Here is a 24,964-nt window from a genome sequence, read left to right on the forward strand (position 1 = left end):
GTGTGAGTTTGTGTGAGAGAGAGTATTGTGTGTGTGTGAGTGTTGGTGTGAGAGAATGTGTGTGTGAGAGTTTGTGTGAGAGAAAGAATGTGTGTGTGTGTTTGTGGAAATCTTTGTATTTATTTGCTATTATATATAGTTTATATTAAACAAAAGTGCTAAACCACCTTATGGGAAGAGAAGAGGACTTGGTTACCCCAATCTCATTCTTTAACTGCACATGTGAAACTCATGTTGAAATCCTGTATGAGTGTATTAGTTTGTAATTGGTTAGCAAAGTTCCTTTTCCTCTAGGAGACTGTGAAAAAAGATAAATAAAAGAATATACTTATTTGACAAAATAAAGCTCCATTATTCATTGCAAAATTCTCAGATATGAAGGTACGTTATGATGCAGCTTAATGCACCTTTAAAACGTGTCCACCAAGAGAGGTTAACAGCACTGGGCAACTGAATTGTTAATAGAACTAGAGCGTCACTGATCTACACCATCTGCAAGACCATAATAGGTCATTAGGCTGTATCAATGACAACACAGACAGCTCTATATATTTGTATGGGTTTTTAAAACTGTTTTTTTTATCTTTGGTTACAGTTTAAAGCAATATGGAGAAGACTCTTAATTTCCATTATTTTTTTATTGCTGCAGAACTCAGGTAACTGTGCACTTGAACAAACAAATCCACTAACAGACGTTGTCCACTTTTTTTTTTTTTTTTTTTTACTTTTATTGAAATAAATCAAGGATATACAGTGTAATATAAAAGCAAACAATAATCAGCATTGTAAGTTAGTATACAAATCATGGTAGGGTTCTGAACTTTGCTTACGTATTAATGAAGGACAAGAATTAAAAACATAAATTATGCTTACCTGATCATTTCATTTCCATCGAGGGGAGGAGAGTCCACGGCTTCATTAATTACTGTTGGGAATTAAGAACCTGGCCACCAGGTGGAGGCAAAGACACTCCAGCCAAAGGCTTAAATACTCCTCCCACTTCCCTCATCCCCCAGTCATTCTGCTGAGGGAACAAGGAACAGTAGGAGAAACATCGGGGTATAAATGGTGCCAGAAGATTAATTAAATTTATGTTTGCCCATCGGAGATATGGGCTGAAGCCGTGGACTCTCCTCCCCTCAATGGAAATTAAATTATCAGGTAAGCATAATTTATGTTTTCCCTCTAAAGGGGAGGAGAGTCCACAGCTTCATTCATTACTGTTAGGAACATATACCCAAGCTCTAGAGGACACTGAATGAAACCGGGAGGGTAAAAGGAGGACCCTAATCTGAGGGCACCACAGCATGCAAAACCTTTCTCCCAAAAACAGCTTCCGCAGAAGCAAAAATGTCAAATTTGTAAAACTTTGTAAAAGTGTGTAAGGAGGATCAGGTAGCCACCTTACAAATTTGCTTCATAGACACCTTATTCTTGAAGGCCCAAGACGAAGCCACAGCTCTAGTTGAATGAGCCGTGATCCTCTGAGGAGGCTTATGTCCCACTTTCTCATAGGCCAAGTGAATCAAGCTCCTCAACCAAAAGGACAAAGAAGTAGAAGAGGCTTCCTGCCCCTTGCGCTTCCCTGAATACACCACGAAAAGAGATGTAGACTGTCTGAAATCCTTTGTAGCCTGAAGATAGAACTTTAAGGCACAAACCACATCCAGGTTATGAAGAAACCTCTCCTTAGAAGAAGAAGGGTTAGGACATAAAGAAGGAACTATTTCCTGATTGATGTTACGGTTAGACACCACTTTGGGAAGAAACCCTAAACCAGTGCGAAGCACAGCCTTATCCACATGAAAAACCAGATAAGGATGCTCACATTGCAAGGCAGCCAGTTCAGATACTCTGCATGCCGATGCAATAGCCAACAGGAAAAGAACCTTCCAGGACAGAATCTTAATGTCAATGGAGTGCATAGGCTCAAATGGAACCTTCTGCAATACCTTAAGGACCAAGTTTAAGCTCCATGGTGGAGCAGACTGTCTAAAGACAGGCCTGATTCTAGACAGAGCCTGAACAAAAGATTGTATGTCAGGGAGCTCAGCGAGTCTCCTATGCAACAAGACTGATAATACCGAAATCTGTCCCTTCTCCAAACCCTCTTGGAGAAAGGACAGAATCCCGGATACCTTCACCTTATGCCAAGGATATCCATGCTTCTCACACCAGGACAAGTAAGTTCTCCACACCTTATGGTAGATGCGATGAGTGACTAACTTCCTGGCCTGAATTAGCGTATCAATCACACTTTCAGAAAAGCCTCTCTTGGCCAAGACTAGGCGTTCAATCTCCACGCAGTCAGCCTCAGAGAATCAAGATTTTTATGTTAAAAAGGACCCTGTTCCAGCAGATCCCTTCGACAGGGTAACCTCTACGGCGGAGAGGATGACATTCCCACCAGATCCGCAAACCACGTCCTCCACAGCCACAATAGAGCAATCAGAATGGCCAAAGCTCGCTCCTGTTTGATCCGTGCAACTACACAAGGTAGAAGTGGTAACTGTGGAAAACTGTAAGCTAGGCTAAACCCCCAAGGCACTGCCAAGGCATCGATCAGCTCTACCTGGGGATCCCTGGACCTCGACCCGTATCGGGGTAGCTTGCAATTGAGTCTGGAAGCCATGGGAGCTATCTCCGGCGATCCCCACCTGAGACAAACCTCTGCAAACACAGGGTGTAGAGACCATTCCCCCGGATGGAAGGATTGCCTGCTGAGAAAATCTGCTTCCCAGTTGTCCACACCTGGAATGTGAATCGCTGAGAGCGAACAGCTGTGGGACTCCAAGATCCGATACACATCCCTCATGGCTAGGGAGCTCCTCGTACCCCCCTGATGGTTGATGTAAGCCACTGAGGTAATGTTGTCGGTCTGGAATCTGATAAAGCTGAACGACCCCAGAGGAGGCCATGCCTTCAGAGCATTGTATATTGCTCGGAGTTCCAGAATATTTATTTTGGCACCCCAAACAGCTCCCCATCCTGCCAGATGGTGGTCACAATCTCCCAGGATGGTCTCAAGAAGGATCTCCCCATGGACAGTTGCTCCGGACGGATCCACCAAGAGAGGGAGATCTGAGTCCGAGCATCCATGGATATCTGCTGTGATAGATCTGAATGATCGCCGTTCCACTGTCTCAACATGCACAATTGAAGAGGTCTGAGATGGAACCTGGCAAATTGAATTGGGTCTATGCTGGAAACCATAAGTCCGATCACCTCCATACACTGAGCCACCGAGGGGCTTGAGGAGAACTGAAGGGAAAGACAAGAGGACGAAATCATCCTGCGTCGATGGTCTGTGAGAAATATTTTCATGTAAATAGAGTCTATTATTGTGCCCAGGAACTCCACCCTGTTGCTGGGAACCAGGGAACTCTTTCCTGAGTTGATTTTCCAACAGTGAGATTGGAGCAAAAGAAGAAGAGCCCTCGAATGATCCACTGCGAGACTGAGTGACGGCGCCTGGACTAGGATGTCGTCCAAATAGGGCGCCACAGCAATGCCTCTGGCTCTGGCCACTGCAAGCAGTGCCCCCAGAACCTTCGTCAAGACTCTCTGGGCCGTTGCCAGAACAAAGGGGAGGGCCACAAACTGGAAGTGTTGGTCCAGAATCGCAAATCTTAGGAACTTGAAGTGATCCCTGTGAATTGGCACATGAAGGTAAGCGTCCTTCAAGTCTATAGTTGTCATGAACTGTCCCTTTTGAACTAGGGGCAGAATAGATCTGATTGTTTCCATTTTGAATGATGGAACACTCAGAAACTTGTTTAAACACTTTAGGTCCAGATTCGGGTGGAACGTGCCCTCCTTCTTTGGATCCACAAAAAGATTTAAATAGTACCCTAGACCCCTTTCTGCTTGGGGTACTGGTATGATAACGCCGATAGAGGAGAGATCCCTCAGACACTCTAGAAAGGCCTCTCTCTTTTCTGGTCTTGAAGACAGGTTTGACAGGAAGAATTTGCCCCTGGGTGGATGGGATCTGAACCCTATCCTGTAACCCTGGGAGACAACCTCCAGAACCCAAGGGTCCCGAACGTCCTGTAACCAGGCTTCTGAGAAGAGAGATAATCTGCCCCCTACTTGGTCCAGAGAACGGCCGGGGGCGAGCTTCTTGCTCTGCTTAGACTTGTTCAAAGAATGATCTGGCTTCCAAGTTCCCTTGGACTGGTCCGCTTTCGCGGCGGGCTGCTGGTGCGAGGCCTTGTCCGCACGAAAGGGAGGAAAAGTAGACCCTTTAGGCTTAGCCTTCTTATCCTGCGGAAGGAAAGCTCCCTTGCCTCCCGTAACCGTGGATATGATCGAATCCAATCCTGGACTGAACAGAATCTTTCCTTGAAAAGGCAGGGACAACAGCCTCGATTTAGAGGTCATATCCGCAGACCAAGACTTTAGCCACAGAGCCCTGCGAGCTAAATCAGAAAAACCTGACACCTTAGCTTTCAGCGAATAATTTGCATATTGGCATCACAGATGAAAGAATTGGCGACCTTCAGCACCTTAATCGTATCTCGTTGATAGAGGTCTCCCCCTCGACCATTTCACACAGGGATTCACACCAATATGTCACAGTTCTGGAAACCACGGCTACGGCCGCTGCGGCTGAAAAACAAACTCTGTGTGTTGAAACATCTTCTTTAACATGTTTTCCAACTTTTTATCCATGGGTTCTTTAAACGATGAACTATCCTCAAGGGGTATAGTTGTCCACTTCCCGAGCATGGAGATAGCACCATCCACCTTAGGGACAGTACCCCACAGCTCAAGCTGAGAGTCCAGAACGGGGAACAGTTTCTTAAAGGAAGAAGAAGGGGAAAAGGAAGAACCTAATTGCTCCCATTCATTCTTAATAATATTAGCCATCTTAACAGGAACCGGGGAAGGCCTGAGGCACCACCCGGTCCTCATATACCTTATCAAGTTTAGGAATCACAGATTCCTCCAGAAGCTTCAGTTCCGGAACCTCCAGAGTAGCAATCACTTGCTTCAGCAAAAAGTGCAAATTCTCTATCCTAAACCTAAAGTCTGGCTCCTCCGCAGCCGGAGGTTTAGATGACACGGACTCCGACCCAGAAGAGGCCTCCTCCGAAGAGTCAGAGTGGGCCTCATCATCGAATAATGCCTATGATATTTCCATAGGCGTAGACAACCCCTGGGCAGGGCCGCCATGATACGCCCTACGCTTGCGCTTAGCAGAACATGGTAAGGCATGGATCACTTTCGATACCGCCATTTGCAGTTGATCCGCAAAATCTGATGGCCAACGAATCTCTCCCGCAAGAGTAATGGTTGGACCCTGGAGCGCTGCATGTGCAATTGGAGATGAATGTATGGAATGCACCTCACAGGACGGGGAACCCTCAGAGGTGGTCGGCTCAGTAGTTATAGACATCCGTTTACTTTAAGATGTCGTAAATTTATTAAGGCATGTGGAACATAGTTGAGCAGGCTGTTCTACCAGAACCTCCTCACAATAAACACAGAAATGAGACCTTGTTAAAGAGGGAGAACCATCTAACATGTCAGAGTCCTCCAAAGCTTGTGCTGTTATTATGGACTAGATTAACTTAATAAATAGGCACCTTTATAACCTCCAATGGCCAGGGCACTTACCACCTCCTATGACCCGGACTATAGAAATCGCTTTGTCTCCTGTGCCGCTGATCAACAGAGAAAGAGAGATAGCCACACCCGGTCACATGGAATGCCTGGCAGGACCGCCCTTGCCTAAGAAGAAAATGCACCAAAAAATGGCAGCGCAATACTCCCGTAAGTCACCTGAAAGTTCCACACATTGCCAGAGCCTCATCTCGCACATAATGCAGCAAGACACAATAAACAATATCATGTATTACCCCCCCTCCTATTCAATAATCCCCTTTCCAGGAATATTAACCCTTGATTCTTTACAGATAAGAGGCATCACACTGTGACCCTGTCTTCCGTGTTATCATTATGTAATAAAAAAATAAACGATTTTACCAGAATCTACGCCGTGGAACAGGAACACAGCCCTTCAAGTGTGACAGGTTAGTAACCTCGCTCCTGACATGGACTTAAGTGTAAAAAGCAGGCAGCGAAACTCATCAACGTTGATTGCTTGTGGAGCTGTTAATAGGAGTCCGAATGGTTTTGCAGAAAGACTCTCCATGCATCTCCAGACTCTAACTTTCCCCCAGGCTCTCACTGAGAGGCTGACAGGACTACTTAAAACTCCAGTCCTAATGCGAAGAGTACTACCCTCCATAAGAGACTACTCCAATCATCGGCACTTCTCTGCCGTCCTCCTGTGACTAAAGGCAAAGAATGACAGGGGGATGAGGGAGGTGGGGGAGGTATTTAAGCCTTTGGCTGGGGTGTCTTTGCCTCCTCCTGGTGGCCAGGTTCTTAATTCCCAACAGTAATGAATGAAGCCGTGGACTCTCCTCCCCTTTAGATGGAAAGTATAATTGCAATTGATAAGGTGGAATACAAAGCTATACACATAGAGTTATTTGATTTATAACTACCTTTGCAAGAGGGAACAAGCATTGGTAGTTAATCTCAACTTGCATCTAATCCTGGGAAATGTATTGAATAGAAAAAGCCAGGGATAAAAAAGAGAGAGTCGTGTTTAGTGCCTTTCCTATCTCTTTTTGTATTGAAATCCAGTACGCATTAGAAACTGGGCATGTCCACCAGATTTGCAGGGGGGTACCAGTTTCAGTGAATCCTCTTCAGCACGCAGCTGTGGGAATAATTGGTGTAGGCGTGCAGGGGAATAGTACCATCTGCCTAAAAGCTTAAAGGGACAGTCAAGTCCAAAAAAAACTTTCATGTTTCAAATAGGGCATGTAATTTTAAACAACTTTCCAATTTACTTTTATCACCAATTTTGCTTTGTTCTCTTGGTATTCTTAGTTGCAAGCTAAACCTAGGAAGGCTCATGTGATAATTTCTAAGCCCTTGAAAGCTGCCTCTTATAACATGCTTTTTATTTGCTTTTTACAACAGGGGAGAGAGCTAGTTCATGTGAGCCATTTAGAACATTGTGATCACACAAGTGGCTTGTGGCAGACGCTGCACTAGTTGGCTAAAATAAAAAACAATAGATAATAAATAAAATGTCATGTGATCAGGGGGCTGTCAGAGGCTTAATTACAAGTTAATCACAGAGGTAAAAAGTGTATTTATATAACTGTGTTGGTTATGCAAAATTGGGGAATGGGTAACTAATAAAGGGATTATCTATCTTTTTAAACAACAAACATTTTGGTGTTGACTATCCCTTTAATATTAATTTCCAAGATTGAAATGGAAGTTGATGATTTAGTCATGTGTTTGAAAATAATGTCCCATTTTTTTTTTGAGTAAGAGAGTCTCCAATTTCTTGCTACCCGTGGATCTTTAACCCCTTAATGACCACAGCACTTTTCCATTTTCTGTCCGTTTGGGACCAAGGCTATTTTTACATTTTTGAGATGTTTGTGTTTAGCTGTAATTTTCCTCTTACTCATTTACTGTACCCACACATATTATATACCGTTTTTCTCGCCATTAAATGGACTTTCAAAAGATACATTATTTTCATCATATCCTATAATTTACTATAAAAAAATTATAAAATATGAGGAAAAAATGAAAAAACCCCCCCACTTTTTCTAACTTTTAGCCCCAAAATATGTTACACATCTGCAACCACCAAAAAACACCCATGCTAAATAGTTTCTAAATTTTGTCCTGAGTTTACAAATACCCAATGTTTGCATCTTCTTTGCTTTTTTTTGCAAGTTCTAGGGAAATAAATACAAATAGCACTTTGCTATTTCCAAACCACTTTTTTCCAAAATTAGCGATAGTTACATTAGAACACTGATATCTTTCAGGAATCCCTGAATATCCCTTGACAGTATTGATCTAGGCCCATTTTGGTATATTTCATGCCACCATTTCACCGCCAAATGCGATCAAATAAAAAAAAATGTTCACTTTTTCACAAATTTTTTCACAACTTTAGGTTTCTCACTGAAATTATTTACAAACAGCTTGTGCTATTATGGCATAAATGGTTGTAAATGCTTCTCTGGGATCCCCTTTGTTCAGAAATAGCAGACATATATGGCTTTGCTTTTTGGTAATTAGAAGGCTGCTAAATGTCACTGCGCACCACACGTGTATTATGCCCAGCAGTGAAGGGGTTAATTAGGTAGCATGTAGGGAGCTTCTAGGGTTACTTTTAGCTTTAGTGTAGTAGACAACCCCAAGTATTGATCAAAGCCCATTTTGGTATATTTCATGCCACCATTTCACCACCAAATGCGATCAAATTAAAAAAAAAAACTTTAAATTTTTCACCATTTTAGGTTTCTCACTGAAATTATTTACAAACAGCTTGTACAATTATGGCACAAATTGTTGTAAATGCTTCTCTGGGATCCCCTTTGTTCAGAAATAGCAGACATATATGGCTTTGGCGTTGCTTTTTAGTAATTAGAAGGCCGCTAAATGCTGCTGCGCATCACACGTGTATTATGGCTAGTAGTGAAGGGGCTAATTAGGTAGTTTGCAGGGTTAATTTTAGCTTTAGTGTAGAGATCAGTCTCCCACCTGACACATCACACCCCCGATCCCTCCCAAACAGCTCCCTTCCCTCCCCCACCCCACAATTGTCCCCGCCATCTTAAGTACTGGCAGAAAGTCTGCTAGTACTAAAAAAAGGAATCTTTAAAAATTTTTTTTTTTTAGCATATTTACATATGCTGCCATGTAGGATCCCCCCTTAGCCCCTAACCTCCCTAAAACAGCTCTCTAACAATCCCCTCTGCCTTATTGGGGGCCATCTTGGGTACTGGCTGCTGTCTGCCAGTACCCAGTTTGCAAAAAAAATGTTTTTTATTATTTTTTTTTTTTCTGTAGTGTAGCTTCCCCCCCACAGACCAACACCCCACCAGCCAAAGCGATCTTGTTAGATCAAATCTATTACCCCCCATTTGCCCACTTCAAACAAACTTATTTCTGTAGTGTAGCGGTTCTCACCCGCTCCCTCCCTGTGCACGCCCCCGCCCACGATCCCGCCCCCTCCGCATCACAAGGGCCATCGATGGCCGCCACCCGCCTCCCACCCACCAACGAACTTAGCCGTAGATGTCCGGTGCAGAGAGGGCCACAGAGTGGCTCTCTCTGCATCGGATGGCTAAAAATGGTTATTGCAGGATGCCTCGATATCGAGGCATCACTGCAATAACCGGAAAGCAGCTGGAAGCGAGCAGGATCGCTTCCAGCTGCTTTCCACACCAAGGACATGCAGGGTACGTCCTCAGGCGTTAACTGCCTTTTTTTTGAGGACGTACCCTGCACGTCCTCGGTCGTTAAGGGGTTAAAAGAGGTACTGTTCTCTTATTAAATGGTAGTCCATCTAGTCAGAGTAGAGATAGCACCATCCACTGTTGGTATAGTTGACATTCGCAAAGCATACTTAGTCGCAGTAAAGTCTCTATTATGTTGGGTATTTTGCCCCCCCCCTTAGTGAACTGGAGTTTAATCCAACACGTGATGGCTTGTTGACTCTCACAATCATAAAATAAATTAATTTTATCAGGTAAACATTTTTTTTTAAAACATTTATTCTGTTTCACAAACGCTAGGATTGACCATTGGAACAAATAAAGGGGACTTTCAGTCATGAAGTATAAAATACTTCATGCTGAAAGTTCTTTTATTTGTTTCTAGCTTTTGCTGCACTAAGCTGCTCAGGCAGCCCACGGCAGAACGCTGTTTTGCTGAGGTGACGTTTTCACATCTTAGCCACCGACCGTGCGGGAAATCCAGCCTGGCGCCTGCTGGAACAGAGGGCTATTTGGTAAGAGGTGGAAACGTCACCTCTTAGCAAAAAAGCATTCTGCTGTGGGCTGCTTGAGCAGCTTAGTGCGGACAACGCTTGAAAGAAATAAAGAAACTTTCAGCATTAAGTATTTTATACTTTATGACTGAAAATCCCCTTTATTTGTTCCAATGGTCAATCCTAGCGTTTCACAGTCATGAAGTATAAAATACTTCATGCTAAAAGTTCCTTTATTTGTTTCAAGCGTTCGCGCACTAAGCTGCTCAGGCATCCCACGGCAGAACGCTGTTTTGCTGAGATGACCTTTTTTTACATCTTAGCCAATAGCCGTGCGGGAAATCCGGCTTGGCACCTGCTGGAACGCACAGCTATTTGCTAAGAGGTGGAAACATCACCTCTTAGCAAAACAGCATTCTGCTGTGGGCTGCTTGAGCAGTTTACTGCGGGGAACGCTTGAAACAAATAAAGTAATTTTCAGCATGAAGTATTTGTTTCAATGGTCAACCCTAGCGTTTCACAAACGCTAGAACTGACAATCACTTTAATTGCTAAATAAAATAACGGACATTTGTTGTTATGCGTAACTAAACATGTCATGGCATGCGGTTTAATGTCCCTTTAAGGTTTAGGATATTTCCCTCTGCTTTTTCACACAATACTCCTGGGAGAATTTAATACACAGCTGCTCAAACCATTGTGAAGAACGTTCTTCCAGTTAACATTTTATAAATAATTTCTAGGAAGAGTTTCCAAAATCACCTAACCCTCCGGTGTTAGCAGGAATTATTGAGAGGGGGGGGGCAAGGAAAATGTTAAAACAGAATTTTATTTTTGCACTATTGCTTTCATATAACTATGTGTTTAACCCCTGAAAAACATAATTTATGCTTACCTGATAAATTCCTTTCTTCTGTTGTGCGATCAGTCCACGGGTCATCATTACTTCTGGGATATAACTCCTCCCCAACAGGAAATGCAAGAGGATTCACCCAGCAGAGCTGATATAGCTCCTCCCCTCTACGTCAGTCCCAGTCATTCGACCAAGAATCAACGAGAAAGGAGTAACCAAGGGTGAAGTGGTGACTGGAGAATAATTTAAAAGATATTTACCTGCCTTAAAAAACAGGGCGGGCCGTGGACTGATCGCACAACAGAAGAAAGGAATTTATCAGGTAAGCATAAATTATGTTTTCTTCTGTTATGTGCGATCAGTCCACGGGTCATCATTACTTCTGGGATACCAATACCAAAGCAAAAGTACACGGATGACGGGAGGGATAGGCAGGCTCATTATACAGAAGGAACCACTGCCTGAAGAACCTTTCTCCCAAAAATAGCCTCCGAAGAAGCAAAAGTGTCAAATTTGTAAAATTTGGAAAAAGTATGAAGCGAAGACCAAGTTGCAGCCTTGCAAATCTGTTCAACAGAGGCCTCATTCTTAAAGGCCCAAGTGGAAGCCACAGCTCTAGTGGAGTGAGCTGTAATTCTTTCAGGAGGCTGCTGTCCAGCAGTCTCATAGGCTAAACGTATTATGCTACGAAGCCAGAAAGAGAGAGAGGTAGCAGAAGCTTTTTGACCTCTCCTCTGTCCAGAATAAACGACAAACAGGGAAGAAGTTTGGCGAAAATTTTTAGTTGCCTGCAAGTAGAACTTGAGGGCACGAACTACATCCAGATTGTGTAGAAGACGTTCCTTCTTTGAAGAAGGATTTGGACACAAGGATGGAACAACAATCTCTTGATTGATATTCCTGTTAGTAACTACCTTAGGTAAGAACCCAGGTTTAGTACGCAGAACTACCTTATCTGAGTGAAAAATCAGATAAGGAGAATCACAATGTAATGCTGATAACTCAGAGACTCTTCGAGCCGAGGAAATAGCCATTAAAAACAGAACTTTCCAAGATAACAATTTTATATCAATGGAATGAAGGGGTTCAAATGGAACACCTTGTAAAACGTTAAGAACTAAGTTTAAACTCCATGGCGGAGCAACGGCTTTAAACACAGGCTTGATCCTAGCTAAAGCTTGACAAAAGGCCTGGACGTCTGGATTTTCTGACAGACGCCTGTGTAACAAGATGGACAGAGCTGAAATCTGTCCCTTTAATGAACTAGCCGATAAACCCTTTTCTAAACCTTCTTGTAGAAAAGACAATATCCTAGGGATCCTAACCTTACTCCAGGAGTAACGTTTGGATTCGCACCAGTATAGGTATTTGCGCCATATTTTATGGTAAATCTTTCTGGTAACAGGCTTCCTAGCCTGGATCAGGGTATCAATAACCGACTCAGAAAAACCACGCTTTGATAAAATCAAGCGTTCAATTTCCAAGCAGTCAGTTTCAGAGAAGTTAGATTTTGATGTTTGAATGGACCCTGTGTCAGAAGGTCCTGTCTCAGAGGTAGAGACCAAGGTGGACAGGATGACATGTCCACTAGATCTGCATACCAAGTCCTGCGTGGCCATGCAGGCGCTATTAGAATCACAGATGCTCTCTCTTGTTTGATTTTCGCAATCAATCGAGGAAGCAGCGGGAAGGGTGGAAACACATAAGCCATCCCGAAGTTCCAAGGTGCTGACAAAGCATCTATCAGAACCGCTCCCGGATCCCTGGATCTGGACCCGTAGTGAGGAAGTTTGGCGTTCTGGCGAGACGCCATGAGATCTATCTCTGGTTTGCCCCAACGTCGAAGTATTTGGGCAAAAATCTCCGGATGAAGTTCCCACTCTCCCGGATGAAAAGTCTGGCGACTCAAGAAATCCGCCTCCCAGTTCTCCACTCCCGGGATGTGGATTGCTGACAGGTGGCAAGAGTGAGACTCTGCCCAGCGAATTATCTTTGATACTTCCATCATTGCTAGGGAGCTTCTTGTCCCTCCCTGATGGTTGATGTAAGCTACAGTCGTGATATTGTCCGACTGAAACCTGATGAACCCCTGAGTTGTTAATTGGGGCCAAGCTAGAAGGGCATTGAGAACTGCCCTCAATTCCAGAATGTTTATTGGAAGGAGACTCTCCTCCTGATTCCATAATCCCTGAGTCTTCAGAGAATTCCAGACAGCGCCCCAACCTAGCAGGCTGGCGTCTGTTGTTACGATTGTCCAGTCTGGCCTGCTGAATGGCATCCCCCTGGACAGGTGTGGCCGATAAAGCCACCATAGAAGAGAATTTCTGGTCTCTTGATTCAGATTCAGGGTAGGGGACAAATCTGAGTAATCCCCATTCCACTGACTTAGCATGCACAATTGCAGCGGTCTGAGGTGTAGGCGTGCAAAAGGTACTATGTCCATTGCCGCTACCATTAAGCCGATCACCTCCATGCATTGAGCTACTGACGGGTGTTGAATGGAATGAAGGACACGGCATGCATCCTGAAGCCTTGTTAACCTGTCTTCTGTCAGGTAAATCTTCATTTCTACAGAATCTATAAGAGTCCCCAAGAATGGAACTCTTGTGAGAGGAAAAAGAGAACTTTTCTTTTCGTTCACTTTCCATCCATGCGACCTTAGAAATGCCAGAACTAACTCTGTATGAGACTTGGCAGTTTGAAAGCTTGAAGCTTGTATTAGAATGTCGTCTAGGTACGGAGCTACCGAAATCCCTCGCGGTCTTAGTACCGCCAGAAGGGCACCCAGAACCTTTGTGAAGATTCTTGGGGCCGTAGCCAATCCGAATGGAAGAGCTACAAACTGGTAGTGCCTGTCTAGGAAGGCAAACCGTAGATACCGTTGATGATCTTTGTGAATCGGTATGTGAAGGTAAGCATCTTTTAAATCCACTGTGGTCATGTACTGACCCTTTTGGATCATAGGTAAGATTGTCCGAATAGTTTCCATTTTGAACGATGGAACTCTTAGGAATTTGTTTAGAATCTTTAAATCTAAGATTGGCCTGAAAGTTCCCTCTTTTTTGGGAACCATAAACAGGTTTGAGTAGAACCCTTGTCCTTGTTCCGACCGCGGAACTGGATGGATCACTCCCATTAATAACAGATCTTGTACACAGCGTAGAAACGCTTCTTTCTTTATCTGGTTTGTTGACAACCTTGACAGATGAAATCTCCCTTTTGGGGGAGATAATTTGAAGTCTAGAAGGTATCCCTGAGATATGATCTCCAGCGCCCAGGGATCCTGAACATCTCTTGCCCAGGCCTGAGCGAAGAGAGAAAGTCTGCCCCCCACTAGATCCGGTCCCGGATCGGGGGCTCTCGGTTCATGCTGTCTTTGGGGCAGCAGCAGGTTTCCTGGCCTGTTTGCCCTTATTCCAGGACTGGTTAGGTTTCCAGCCTTGCCTGTAACGAGCAACAGCTCCTTCCTGTTTTGGTGCAGTGGAGGTTGACGCTGCTCCAGGTTTGAAATTCCGAAAGGGACGAAAATTAGACTGTCTAGCCTTAGCTTTGGCTTTGTCTTGAGGTAGGGCGTGGCCCTTACCTCCTGTAATGTCAGCGATAATTTCTTTCAACCCGGGCCCAAATAAAGACTGCCCCTTGAAAGGTATATTAAGTAATTTAGACTTAGAAGTAACATCAGCTGACCAGGATTTTAGCCACAGTGCTCTACGTGCCTGTATGGCGAATCCAGAGTTCTTAGCCGTAAGTTTGGTTAAATGTACTACGGCCTCCGAAATGAATGAATTGGCTAGTTTAAGGACTCTAAGCCTGTCCATAATGTCGTCTAGCGTAGATGAACTAAGGTTCTCTTCCAGAGACTCAATCCAAAATGCTGCCGCAGCCGTAATCGGCGCGATACATGCAAGGGGTTGCAATATAAAACCTTGTTGAACAAACATTTTCTTAAGGTAACCCTCTAATTTTTTATCCATTGGATCTGAAAAAGCACAGCTATCCTCCACCGGGATAGTGGTACGCTTAGCTAAAGTAGAAACTGCTCCCTCCACCTTAGGGACCGTTTGCCATAAGTCCCGAGTAGTGGCGTCTATTGGAAACATCTTTCTAAATATTGGAGGGGGTGAGAACGGCACACCGGGTCTATCCCACTCCTTAGTAACAATTTCAGTTAATCTCTTAGGTATAGGAAAAACGTCAGTACTCGCCGGTACCGCAAAGTATTTATCCAACCTACACATTTTCTCTGGTATTGCAATGGTGTTACAATCATTGAGAGCTGCTAAGACCTCCCCTAGTAATGCACGGAGGTTCTCCAATTTGAATTTAAAATTTGAAATATCTGAATCCAATCTGTTTGGATCAGAACCGTCACCCACAGAATGAAGCTCTCCGTCCTCATGCTCTGCAAGCTGTGACGCAGTATCAGACATGGCCCTAGTATTGTCAGCGCACTCTGTTCTCACCCCAGAGTGATCACGCTTGCCTCTTAGTTCTGGTAATTTAGACAAAACTTCAGTCATAACAGTAGCCATATCATGTAATGTTATCTGTAATGGCCGCCCAGATGTATTAGGCGCCATAATATCACGCACCTCCCGGGCGGGAGATGCAGGTACTGCCGCGTGAGGCGAGTTAGTCGGCATAACTCTCCCCTCGCAGTTTGGTGAAATTTGTTCACATTGTACAGATTGACTTTTATTTAAAGTAGCATCAATACAGTTAGTACATAAATTTCTATTGGGCTCCACCTTGGCATTGGAACAAATGACACAGATATCATTCTCTGGGTCAGACATGTTTAACACACTAGCAATAACTTGCAACCTGGTTATAATCTTTTTTAACAAAAACGTACTGTGCCTCGAAGAGGTACTTAAACGATTAAATGACAGTTGAGATAATGAACTGAAACAGTTATAGCATCAAGTTTAAAATAACACAACTTTTAGCAAAGGTTTGTTCCCATTAGTAAATAACTAAATTTGACATAAAAAATTATAGAGTAACGTTTTTATTCACAGTCAATAAAAAATCTCACAGCTCTGCTGAGAGAATGTACCTCCCTTCAAAGAAGTTTGAAAACCCCTGAGATCTGTCAGTGAACCGGATCATGCAGGAAATATAATAGTAGCTGACTGGAATTTTTTGATGCGTAGCAAAAGAGCGCCAAAAACGGCCCCTCCCTCTCACACACAGCAGTGAGGAGAAACGAAACTGTCACAATTTAAAGCAGACAACTGCCAAGTGGAAAATAATGCCCAAACATTTATTTACTCAGTACCTCAGCAATGTAAACGATTCTACATTCCAGCAAAAACGTTTAACATGACAATATTTATTAAAAGGATTAGTGACCTTTAACAGAGTAGTTCCGGTGAAAAACCATTCCCAGAATACTGAAGTGTATACATACATGTCATTATAACGGTATAGCAGGATTTTTTCATCAATTCCATTCAGAAAATAAAAACTGCTACATACCTCAATGCAGATTCATCTGCCCGCTGTCCCCTGATCTGAAGCCTTTACCTCCCTCAGATGGCCGAGAACAGCAAAATGATCTTAACTACTCCGGTTAAAATCATAGTAAAAAACTCTGGTAGATTCTTCTTCAAACTCTGCCAGAGAAGTAATAACACGCTCCGGTGCTATTGTAAAATAACAAACTTTTGATTGAAGTCATAAAAACTAAGTATAATCACCATAGTCCTCTCACACATCCTATCTAGTCGTTGGGTGCAAGAGAATGACTGGGACTGACGTAGAGGGGAGGAGCTATATCAGCTCTGCTGGGTGAATCCTCTTGCATTTCCTGTTGGGGAGGAGTTATATCCCAGAAGTAATGATGACCCGTGGACTGATCGCACATAACAGAAGAAAGCGCTTTTATTTCCATTGCACATATTACCAGCCAAACCAGCTTAAAGAGATATAGCAGTAAAAAAACTATATTAGCAAATGTAGCTTTTTCTATTGGAATCATTTGACTCTTCGTTCCATTAAATGAGAGCATAACAATGTAGTCTCAGGAGTGTGCATACGCTGGGCACTATATGTACTACTGATACAAACACGCTCCCCAGCCTACCTCAGTATGCTCTTGTGGAATAGAACTATATATCAACAAAGGATGAGAAAGGCTTAAATTTAAAGGACCAGTAAACACAGGAGATTTGCAAAAACAACAAATGCATAATAATACAATGCAATAGCACTTAGTCTGAACTTCAAAAGAGTAGATTTTTTTTCTGACAATTTTAAAAAGTTATGCCTAATTCCACTCCCTCTGTACCATGTGACAGCAATCAGCCAATCACAAATGCATATACTTACCATGTGACAGCTATCAGCCAATCACAAATGCATATACGTACCATGTGACAGACATCAGTCAATCACAAATGCATATACGTTTATTCTGTGAATTCTTGCACATGCTCAATAGGAGCTGGCGACTCAAAAAGTGTAAATATAAAAAGACTGTGCACATTTTGTTAATGGAAGTAAATTGTAAAGTTGTTTAAAATTGCTGCTCTATCTAAATCATGTAAGTTTAATGTTGACATGAGAGTCCCTTTAATAAATGTACATTGGTGAGATATTTTAAAATTGTACAAATGTAAATCACAAAAGTTTAAATTTGACTTCCATGCCGCATGCAACGTGTTCATTGTAAAAACACAGAAAACAATGGTTTTCTTGCCTATTGGTAATAATTTACATTTTTACCAAATTTAGAAGATAACACCATTTGTAAAATAATTGTAAATTGTATAATTATGTAACATTCCTTTATCTACTATTTTATTATTAAATGATCCTATTGTCCTCAGTTTTAAAATGTATTCATTTTATTTACCTTTTTTAATCAGTTAAAGGGGCATGAAACCCAAATTGTTCTTTCACAATTCAAATCGAGCATGCAATTTTACACAATTTTCCAATTTACTTTTAATTTCAAATGTGGTGGTATTCTTTGTTGAAGGAGCAGCAATGCACAACTGGCATCTAAGAGAACACAGGTGAGGCAATGACAAGAGGCGTATGTGCAGCTATCAATCATCAGCTAGCTCCCAGTAGTGCACTGCTGCTAGTGAGCTTACCTATGTGTGTTTTTCAACACTGTATACTAAGAGAACAAAGCAAATTAGTTAATAGAAGTAAATTGGAAAGTAAAAAATTGCATGTTCTGTCTGAATCCACTTTCTGAGAGTCCGACTGGGTAATGCGTTTAGGACTATTTGCAGTCTAAGTATATTTTTAAAGCAAATCTACTGGTTATTTGTAAACGTATCAGGGATTTTAAGAGTGAACGTTGTAAAAATTCTTCAGTTGCAGAGGCTTAATGTGCCCTTTGTACAGCCCTGAACTGTAGCACTGAGATAATTAGCTGATAAAGTGTAACCTCTGGCACAAACAGATACTGTCCTTGAAGCCGGACTCCTCCTATTAAAGGGACATGAAACCACAAATTCATCAATCAGATAGAAACATAGAAACAGATAGTTTCCAATTTGCTTCTATTTAAAATGTTATTTCATTCTCCTGATCTCTTTTATTGAAGGAGCAGCATTGCACTACTGGGAGCTAGATGAACACAATCATTAAGCCAATGAAAAGAGGCATTTATGTGCAGCCACCAATCAGCAACTAGCTCCTGAGCCTGTCTAGGAATGTTTTTCAACAAAGGATACCAAGAGAATTAAGCAAATCAGATAATAGAAGTAAATTGGAATGTTGTTTACAACCTTTTGAAATTATTTCTTTTGTCCCCTTTTCATGTAATTTAACTGAAAATAGTTGGTTTTCTAAACTCTATAAAATAATGGGTGCCGCATTGTTTGTTAAAGGGGACATGAAATCCAATTTTGTTTCTGTTATGATTCTGACAGAGAATACAATTTTAAAGAAGTTTCCAATTTACTTCTATTATCAAATTTGTGTCGTTCTCAAGTAATTCTTTGTTGAAGAGATATCTAGATAGGCACCGTGCACATGCCTGAAGCTCTAAATGATAGTGCTCTTGCTAATGTATAACACTGTTGCAAAACTGCTGCCATATAGTACTGCAGACATGTGCACACTCGTGAACTTACCTTCTTGCTTTTCAACAAAGGATACCAACACAAAGAAAAATTGATAATAGAAGTAAATTGGAAATCTGTTTAAAATTGTATGTTCTACCTGAAAGAAAGAAGTCTGGGTTTTATGATTAGGGACAAACAAGCAATAAAAGAGACTGTCCAAACATAGTATGATCTAAAAAGGTTTCCACACAGCCTTGTTTGCACAGAGATAAATAGAAAACTAGTTCAAACATGAACTTGTGGTGCCCACTACTTTATAGAAATGAAAGTACTTTATGGAAACTAAACCTTTACACTTAGATTTTCAATATTTAAACAATTAATACAACTATAAAAAAAATACATCTACATAATATTCTAAGGCTAATCTTTGCTTTGGATACGTCATTATGTCTAACATGTATTTACTCTTTAATATCTAAGTCCTGAAGATCAAAAACTCTCCATCATGGAGAGAAATGACGCAAAATCTTTGGGGGCTTTATCTTGAGCTTTATATTGTAATGTATGTCCCTATCCTTCACTTCCAGAACCAGCAGATCAGCTCTCAAGCTTAAATTTGCCATTCTAATTTTTTTTGAGGGACCTTATAGTACTGCTGAGACCAATTAGATCATCTTGCTGGAGCAGAGAACTTAAGATCAGTAGGCACCATGTAAGAACGTTATGGTGCATTTTACCCCTATACCCAGCAGGTTGCAAATCCTTCCCAAGAAATAAAAACGCACACAATGTTTAGTATACATAATAAACTCATGTTTCTACAAGAAACAAAGCGGTCAATATACAGAATATACAACTTTCCCAGGCCCGGATCCCACTAGAACATCTTTTAGACCTGGTTCCACCGAGACTCTCCCCCCCATCTCCCGCCTGGAAAACCAGACGAATGTGCCCAACCTTATTCATGAAGAGTTTGATTACCTCTTCTTCTGAAAATGTCTATAAAAATAATATATTTAAGATCATTAAAGGTGCAGAACCACTGATAATGTGATGTACAGCAAGATATAAAGGGGTATAACGAGAGGCAGGAAGAGGAGATGCAGTTGACAGTTCCACGGGCAGGAATGGCTTAACCACAATCCTTTATGTTGCTCTGTGTGGTTTGTTGTGTCAGCAATAAAAATGGCGGTATTATATTATCAACACATACTGCAGGGCTGCACATAACCATCATTTACTTTCAGTGCAACCCTGTAGTATGCATAGTTCATAATCTGATGTAGTGTAGGAAGTGCTAATAAAATTACTAACCACAAAACTTTCTATTAGCCTCAAAATTAGAGTTTGCTGGTTGTTTCATAATTAGTAATACTGTGAAAACTTATTTTATTCTATCTTTAACTGTTTAAAACTAACAAATTTATGAGACATCAGCAATCCTGAAGGTGTGTATAGTCGCAAAAGTGCTCAGCCCTCTGTGTAACGTGGCCGCAAACAGATACGGCCATCTTGTTTATGCAACTCACTACTAGCTGCTCAGTTGAATCTATAAAGTGACTGCTAACAGATACGGCCATCTTGTTTATGCAACTCACTACTAGTTGCTCAGTTGAATCTATAAAGTGACTGCTAACAGATACAGCCATCTTGTTTATGCAACTCACTACTAGTTGCTCAGTTGAATCTATAAAGTGACTGCTAACAGATACGGCCACCTTGTTTATGCAACTCACTACTAGCTGCTCAGTTAAATCTATAAAGTGACTGCTAACAGATACGGCCACCTTGTCTATGCAACTCACTACTAGCTGCTCAGTTGAATCTATAAAGTGACTGCTAACAGATACGGCCACCTTGTCTATGCAACTCACTACTAGCTGCTCAGTTGAATCTATAAAGTGACTGCTAACAGATACGGCCACCTTGTCTATGCAACTCACTACTAGCTGCTCAGTTGAATCTATAAAGTGACTGCTAACAGATACGGCCACCTTGTCTATGCAACTCACTACTAGTTGCTCAGTTGAATCTATAAAGTGACTGCTAACAGATACGGCCATCTTGTTTATGCAACTCACTACTAGTTGCTCAGTTGAATCTATAAAGTGACTGCTAACAGATACGGCCATCTTGTTTATGCAACTCACTACTAGCGGCTCAGTTGAATCTATAAAGTGACTGCTAACAGATACGGCCATCTTGTTTATGCAACTCACTACTAGTTGCTCAGTTGAATCTATAAAGTGACTGCTAACAGATACGGCCATCTTGTTTATGCAACTTACTACTAGCTGCTCAGTTAAATCTATAAAGTGACTGCTAACAGATACGGCCACCTTGTCTATGCAACTCACTACTAGTTGCTCAGTTGAATCTATAAAGTGACTGCTAACAGATACGGCCATCTTGTTTATGCAACTCACTACTAGTTGCTCAGTTGAATCTATAAAGTGACTGCTAACAGATACGGCCACCTTGTTTATGCAACTCACTACTAGTTGCTCAGTTGAATCTATAAAGTGACTGCTAACAGATACGGCCACCTTGTTTATGCAACTCACTACTAGCGGCTCAGTCCTCTCTATAAAGTTAATGCTAGCAGACACGGCCATCTTGTTTATGCAACTCACTACTAGCTGCTCAGTTGAATCTATAAAGTGACTGCTAACAGATACGGCCACCTTGTTTATGCAACTCACTACTAGCGGCTCAGTCCTCTCTATAAAGTTAATGCTAGCAGACACGGCCATCTTGTCTATGCAACTCACCAATAGGTGTTCAGTCTAGCATGTGAATCTGCCCAAGACAAAAAGCTCTGAAATCCAGCACGCGCAACTGATTGATCTGGCTGTTGATGAGATTCACATTTTTATTGAATAAAATAAATAATAATACTGGCTACAGTAATAAACAAACTGGTGGAACTGAAAGGGACATTGGGTACTTATGTTTATCAGTATAGATTGAGGAATATCACAACCTGTATTTCAACAGTATTTCCATATTACCTACAAATATCCCAAGCTTAAAATTACTGGACATCCAGTAAGAGATTTACTGAGAGACAGCCACAGCTGTTACAATCCAAGGCTTAGACAGGTGACCACTATGGACCCTGCAGTCTCACATGCAGAACAGAAAACTAGAGGATCTGAAATTTCAAACTGGCTACTGCAGGCTTTGCAGATCTATAAGAGGAACGCGTCACTAGAGGGTCTGCAGTCTTTCTTACTATCTAGAGTTCAGCCAACCTTCTATGAGACATCTCTCTAAATCTCCTTGCCCCACACGCTAGTGTGTATATGTGTAAAATACACACATTACTGCGCACACGTGCATAAAAGGGGCTAAACATTTTGGCGAAGATTTATAAAATAAAATTCTGACGAGTATGAAATTATGCTTATTTTCCTCTCTCTAATTTTTGGTAGATTATTGCCCTTTTATGTGACTGCTAATCTATAGCTGCATTTCCAGCTAAGTATAAATGTGTGCATATAATGAATTTATGGGTGGGTGGGGGTGTATATGTATATATATATATATATATATATATATATATATATATATATATATACACACACATATATATATATATATATATATATATACACACATATATATATATATATATATACACACACACATATATATATATATATATATATATATATATACACACACAAGCAAACACAATATAAATTTATAAAGTTTTGATGTACTAATTATATATGTATGTAGAGCACATATTTGCATATTATTTGCCTGGAACAAAAGAAAATGTTAATTATGTGCTTCAGATTTCCCTGATCTCAGCTTGAGGCAATCTCTATGTTATTCCTTCCCTTTAATCGAGACACTCAGACAGGTGTAACCTATAGGGATAAGTGCGGTTTTACCTGCAAAAATGGTAAAATCTTCAACATTACAAAAATATTCAAATAAATAAAACTTTAAAATCCAAATATTGAAAAGAGCATTAAATTTTTTTAAAGAGGCTATAGGGCTGAGTGCTTTTAGAAACTAAGTAATACTGCACCTTTACAGATTTGCTGCAATGTATAGTTGCACAGACTAACGTAACACACGGCTATATACCTTAGATTAAAAGATACAGCTGGGCACATTAAACATGGCTGGCACAACAAGGTCAGAGCTACGAACGCCTTTTAAAGAAGTACTCTGTATCATTACATTGTTATAGGGCTTTTAGAAAAACACGAAATGCGATATCGCATCATGTGGGCATTTTAACTGTGGCCATTTGGAGAACCAGAAATAAAAAATAGGTGGTTTAGCTTAGTCCATGCTGCCTAACTGATTTGAGGCAGTTTTCTCACTAACCCCCTCCCCCCAATCTATACATCAACAAGGGATGACTCAAGGATCCTTGCGTCCACAGCCATCATTATATACATATTAACAAAGCGCTGGGTGCGCACTATATACAGGTAACAAAACAGGAAGCCATATCAGAGGGAGAGCGGCTTAGGGAACCGGTACGTATTGCTGTGTGTGAAAACTCCTGTACATCCTAATTAGCTAAAACAGAAATGGCAGCTCCACTCATTTCATGGAAAGCAGACAACAAAAATAAGAAGAGCTGTGATGAACAGAGGAAATAATGTAAGTAAATGGAACAGATGGCCTCTTTTTCTTTCAAATCTTCAGTGAAGGAAATGAGGAGGCTTCCAGGGGCACAGAATTAGATAAAACAGGATCCCCTTTCTCTTGGCCACTGCCCTATATAAATAAATAAACTCCCATAAAGGAATAAAAGAACAGAGAGATTTAAAATACATAATATAAAAGGAGCCAAGGTGGAATGGCTTTAAAATGATAAAAAAAACACACACACAAATGTTTATTTGCCCTCTGGGAATGGAGTTGATGGGTAGCATTGCATTTGAAGACTCCTGAAGCTGTTGGGGATGATGAACGGGCAGGTTTGACAACTTGCTGCCATATTTAAAGTGCCATAAACACGAAAAGCCGTGTTTGTTTGGGGACCAAAACGAAAGATAAAAACAATGTTCTTGACACCCCTGTAGATACTACACCTCACTGGGCACGAGAAATGCCACTTTCCCTCCTATAAAATAAGCCTTTTTTTTCTCCTCCGTAGAGGACAGAAACGCGTCGTCCTCCGTTCTTTGGCTGCAATAAAAAAAGCCAATTGCAGAGACCAAAACGCAGACCCTGTACCAGGCACTAGGAGAGAAAGAGAGGGTCCTAAAGGAGATGTTAATTTAATGTCCCCCTACAGTTCTCCGTCCCACACAAACAGGGGATCTTGTTCTCTTCGATGGGGAACTTGTAGTCGTAGGTTATCTCCTCATTCACTCCAATGGGCTGCTTGGAATAAATGACAATTTTCTTTTGCGACTCAATGGTGATCACTTTGGCGTAGCAGTTGGGCTGTAGAGAAGAAACAAACTGATTAAACAGCGCAGTATAAAAGCAAGAAAACATTATATGGCATCACTAGATACTACAGGAACTTTACCTAAACACAAAATCTACAAGGGAATATGCTACACGTAAAGGAGTCAAACTGTGACAAATATACACAGGAAAATGTAAGATCTAGGTTACTGGGCCAACAACAATGCGTTCGTATTTAGTTCGGCATTTCAAATCCTGACTCAACAAATGACAGCTTTTAAAGAGACAGGGTAGTCATTAAATGTTCTTTAAATTTAAATATCTCTAAATAAAATTAAAAAATCTTTCCATTTGACATTTATTATCAAATTTACCTTTACACGAGAGCATACTGAGGTAGGCCCACAAGTGTACAAGTGCCTTGAGCACTGTATGTGTAACATTGCCGTTACTCCAGAGCATTAGTATGCGCTCATGGAAAACTCTGACGTTCAACAAAAGGATACAGAGTGCGTTTAAGGGACAGTAAAGTCAAAATTAAAGTTTCACGGTTCAAGGCAAGGAAATTAAACCAACTTTCCAATTTACTTCTATTTTCTAATTTGCTTTGCTTTCTCGGCAGGCTTTGTTTAAAAGCATACCTAGGTAGGGTTAGGGAAAGCAATGCACTTCTAGGAGCCAGCTGCTGGTTGGTCTGCACATATATGCCCCTTGCTATTGGCTCATCCAATGTGTTCAGCTAGCTCGCAGTGGTGCATTGCTGCTCCTTCAACAAAGGATGTCAAGAAAATTAAAGGGACACTGAACCCAAATTTTTTCTTTTGTGATTCAGATTGAGCATGAAATTTTAAGCAACTTTCTAATTTA

At 41.4% G+C, this 24,964-nt stretch overlaps 1 protein-coding gene across 1 annotated transcript in view; it reads right to left on the reverse strand.

Annotated features, from left to right (window-relative positions):
- Positions 1-19,500: 19,500 nt before the first annotated feature.
- Positions 19,501-24,964, reverse strand: part of SETD1A (SET domain containing 1A, histone lysine methyltransferase) — a 116,868-nt gene continuing 111,404 nt past the window's right edge. Inside the window, exon 19 of the mRNA XM_053694806.1 lies at positions 19,501-24,130. Within this exon, the coding sequence (XP_053550781.1) occupies positions 23,957-24,130 (174 nt within the window). The 3' untranslated portion in view covers positions 19,501-23,956. The remainder of the gene's footprint in view (positions 24,131-24,964) is intronic.

This window comes from Bombina bombina, chromosome 11 (genome assembly GCF_027579735.1).
Source record: "Bombina bombina isolate aBomBom1 chromosome 11, aBomBom1.pri, whole genome shotgun sequence".
NCBI lineage: Eukaryota > Metazoa > Chordata > Amphibia > Anura > Bombinatoridae > Bombina > Bombina bombina.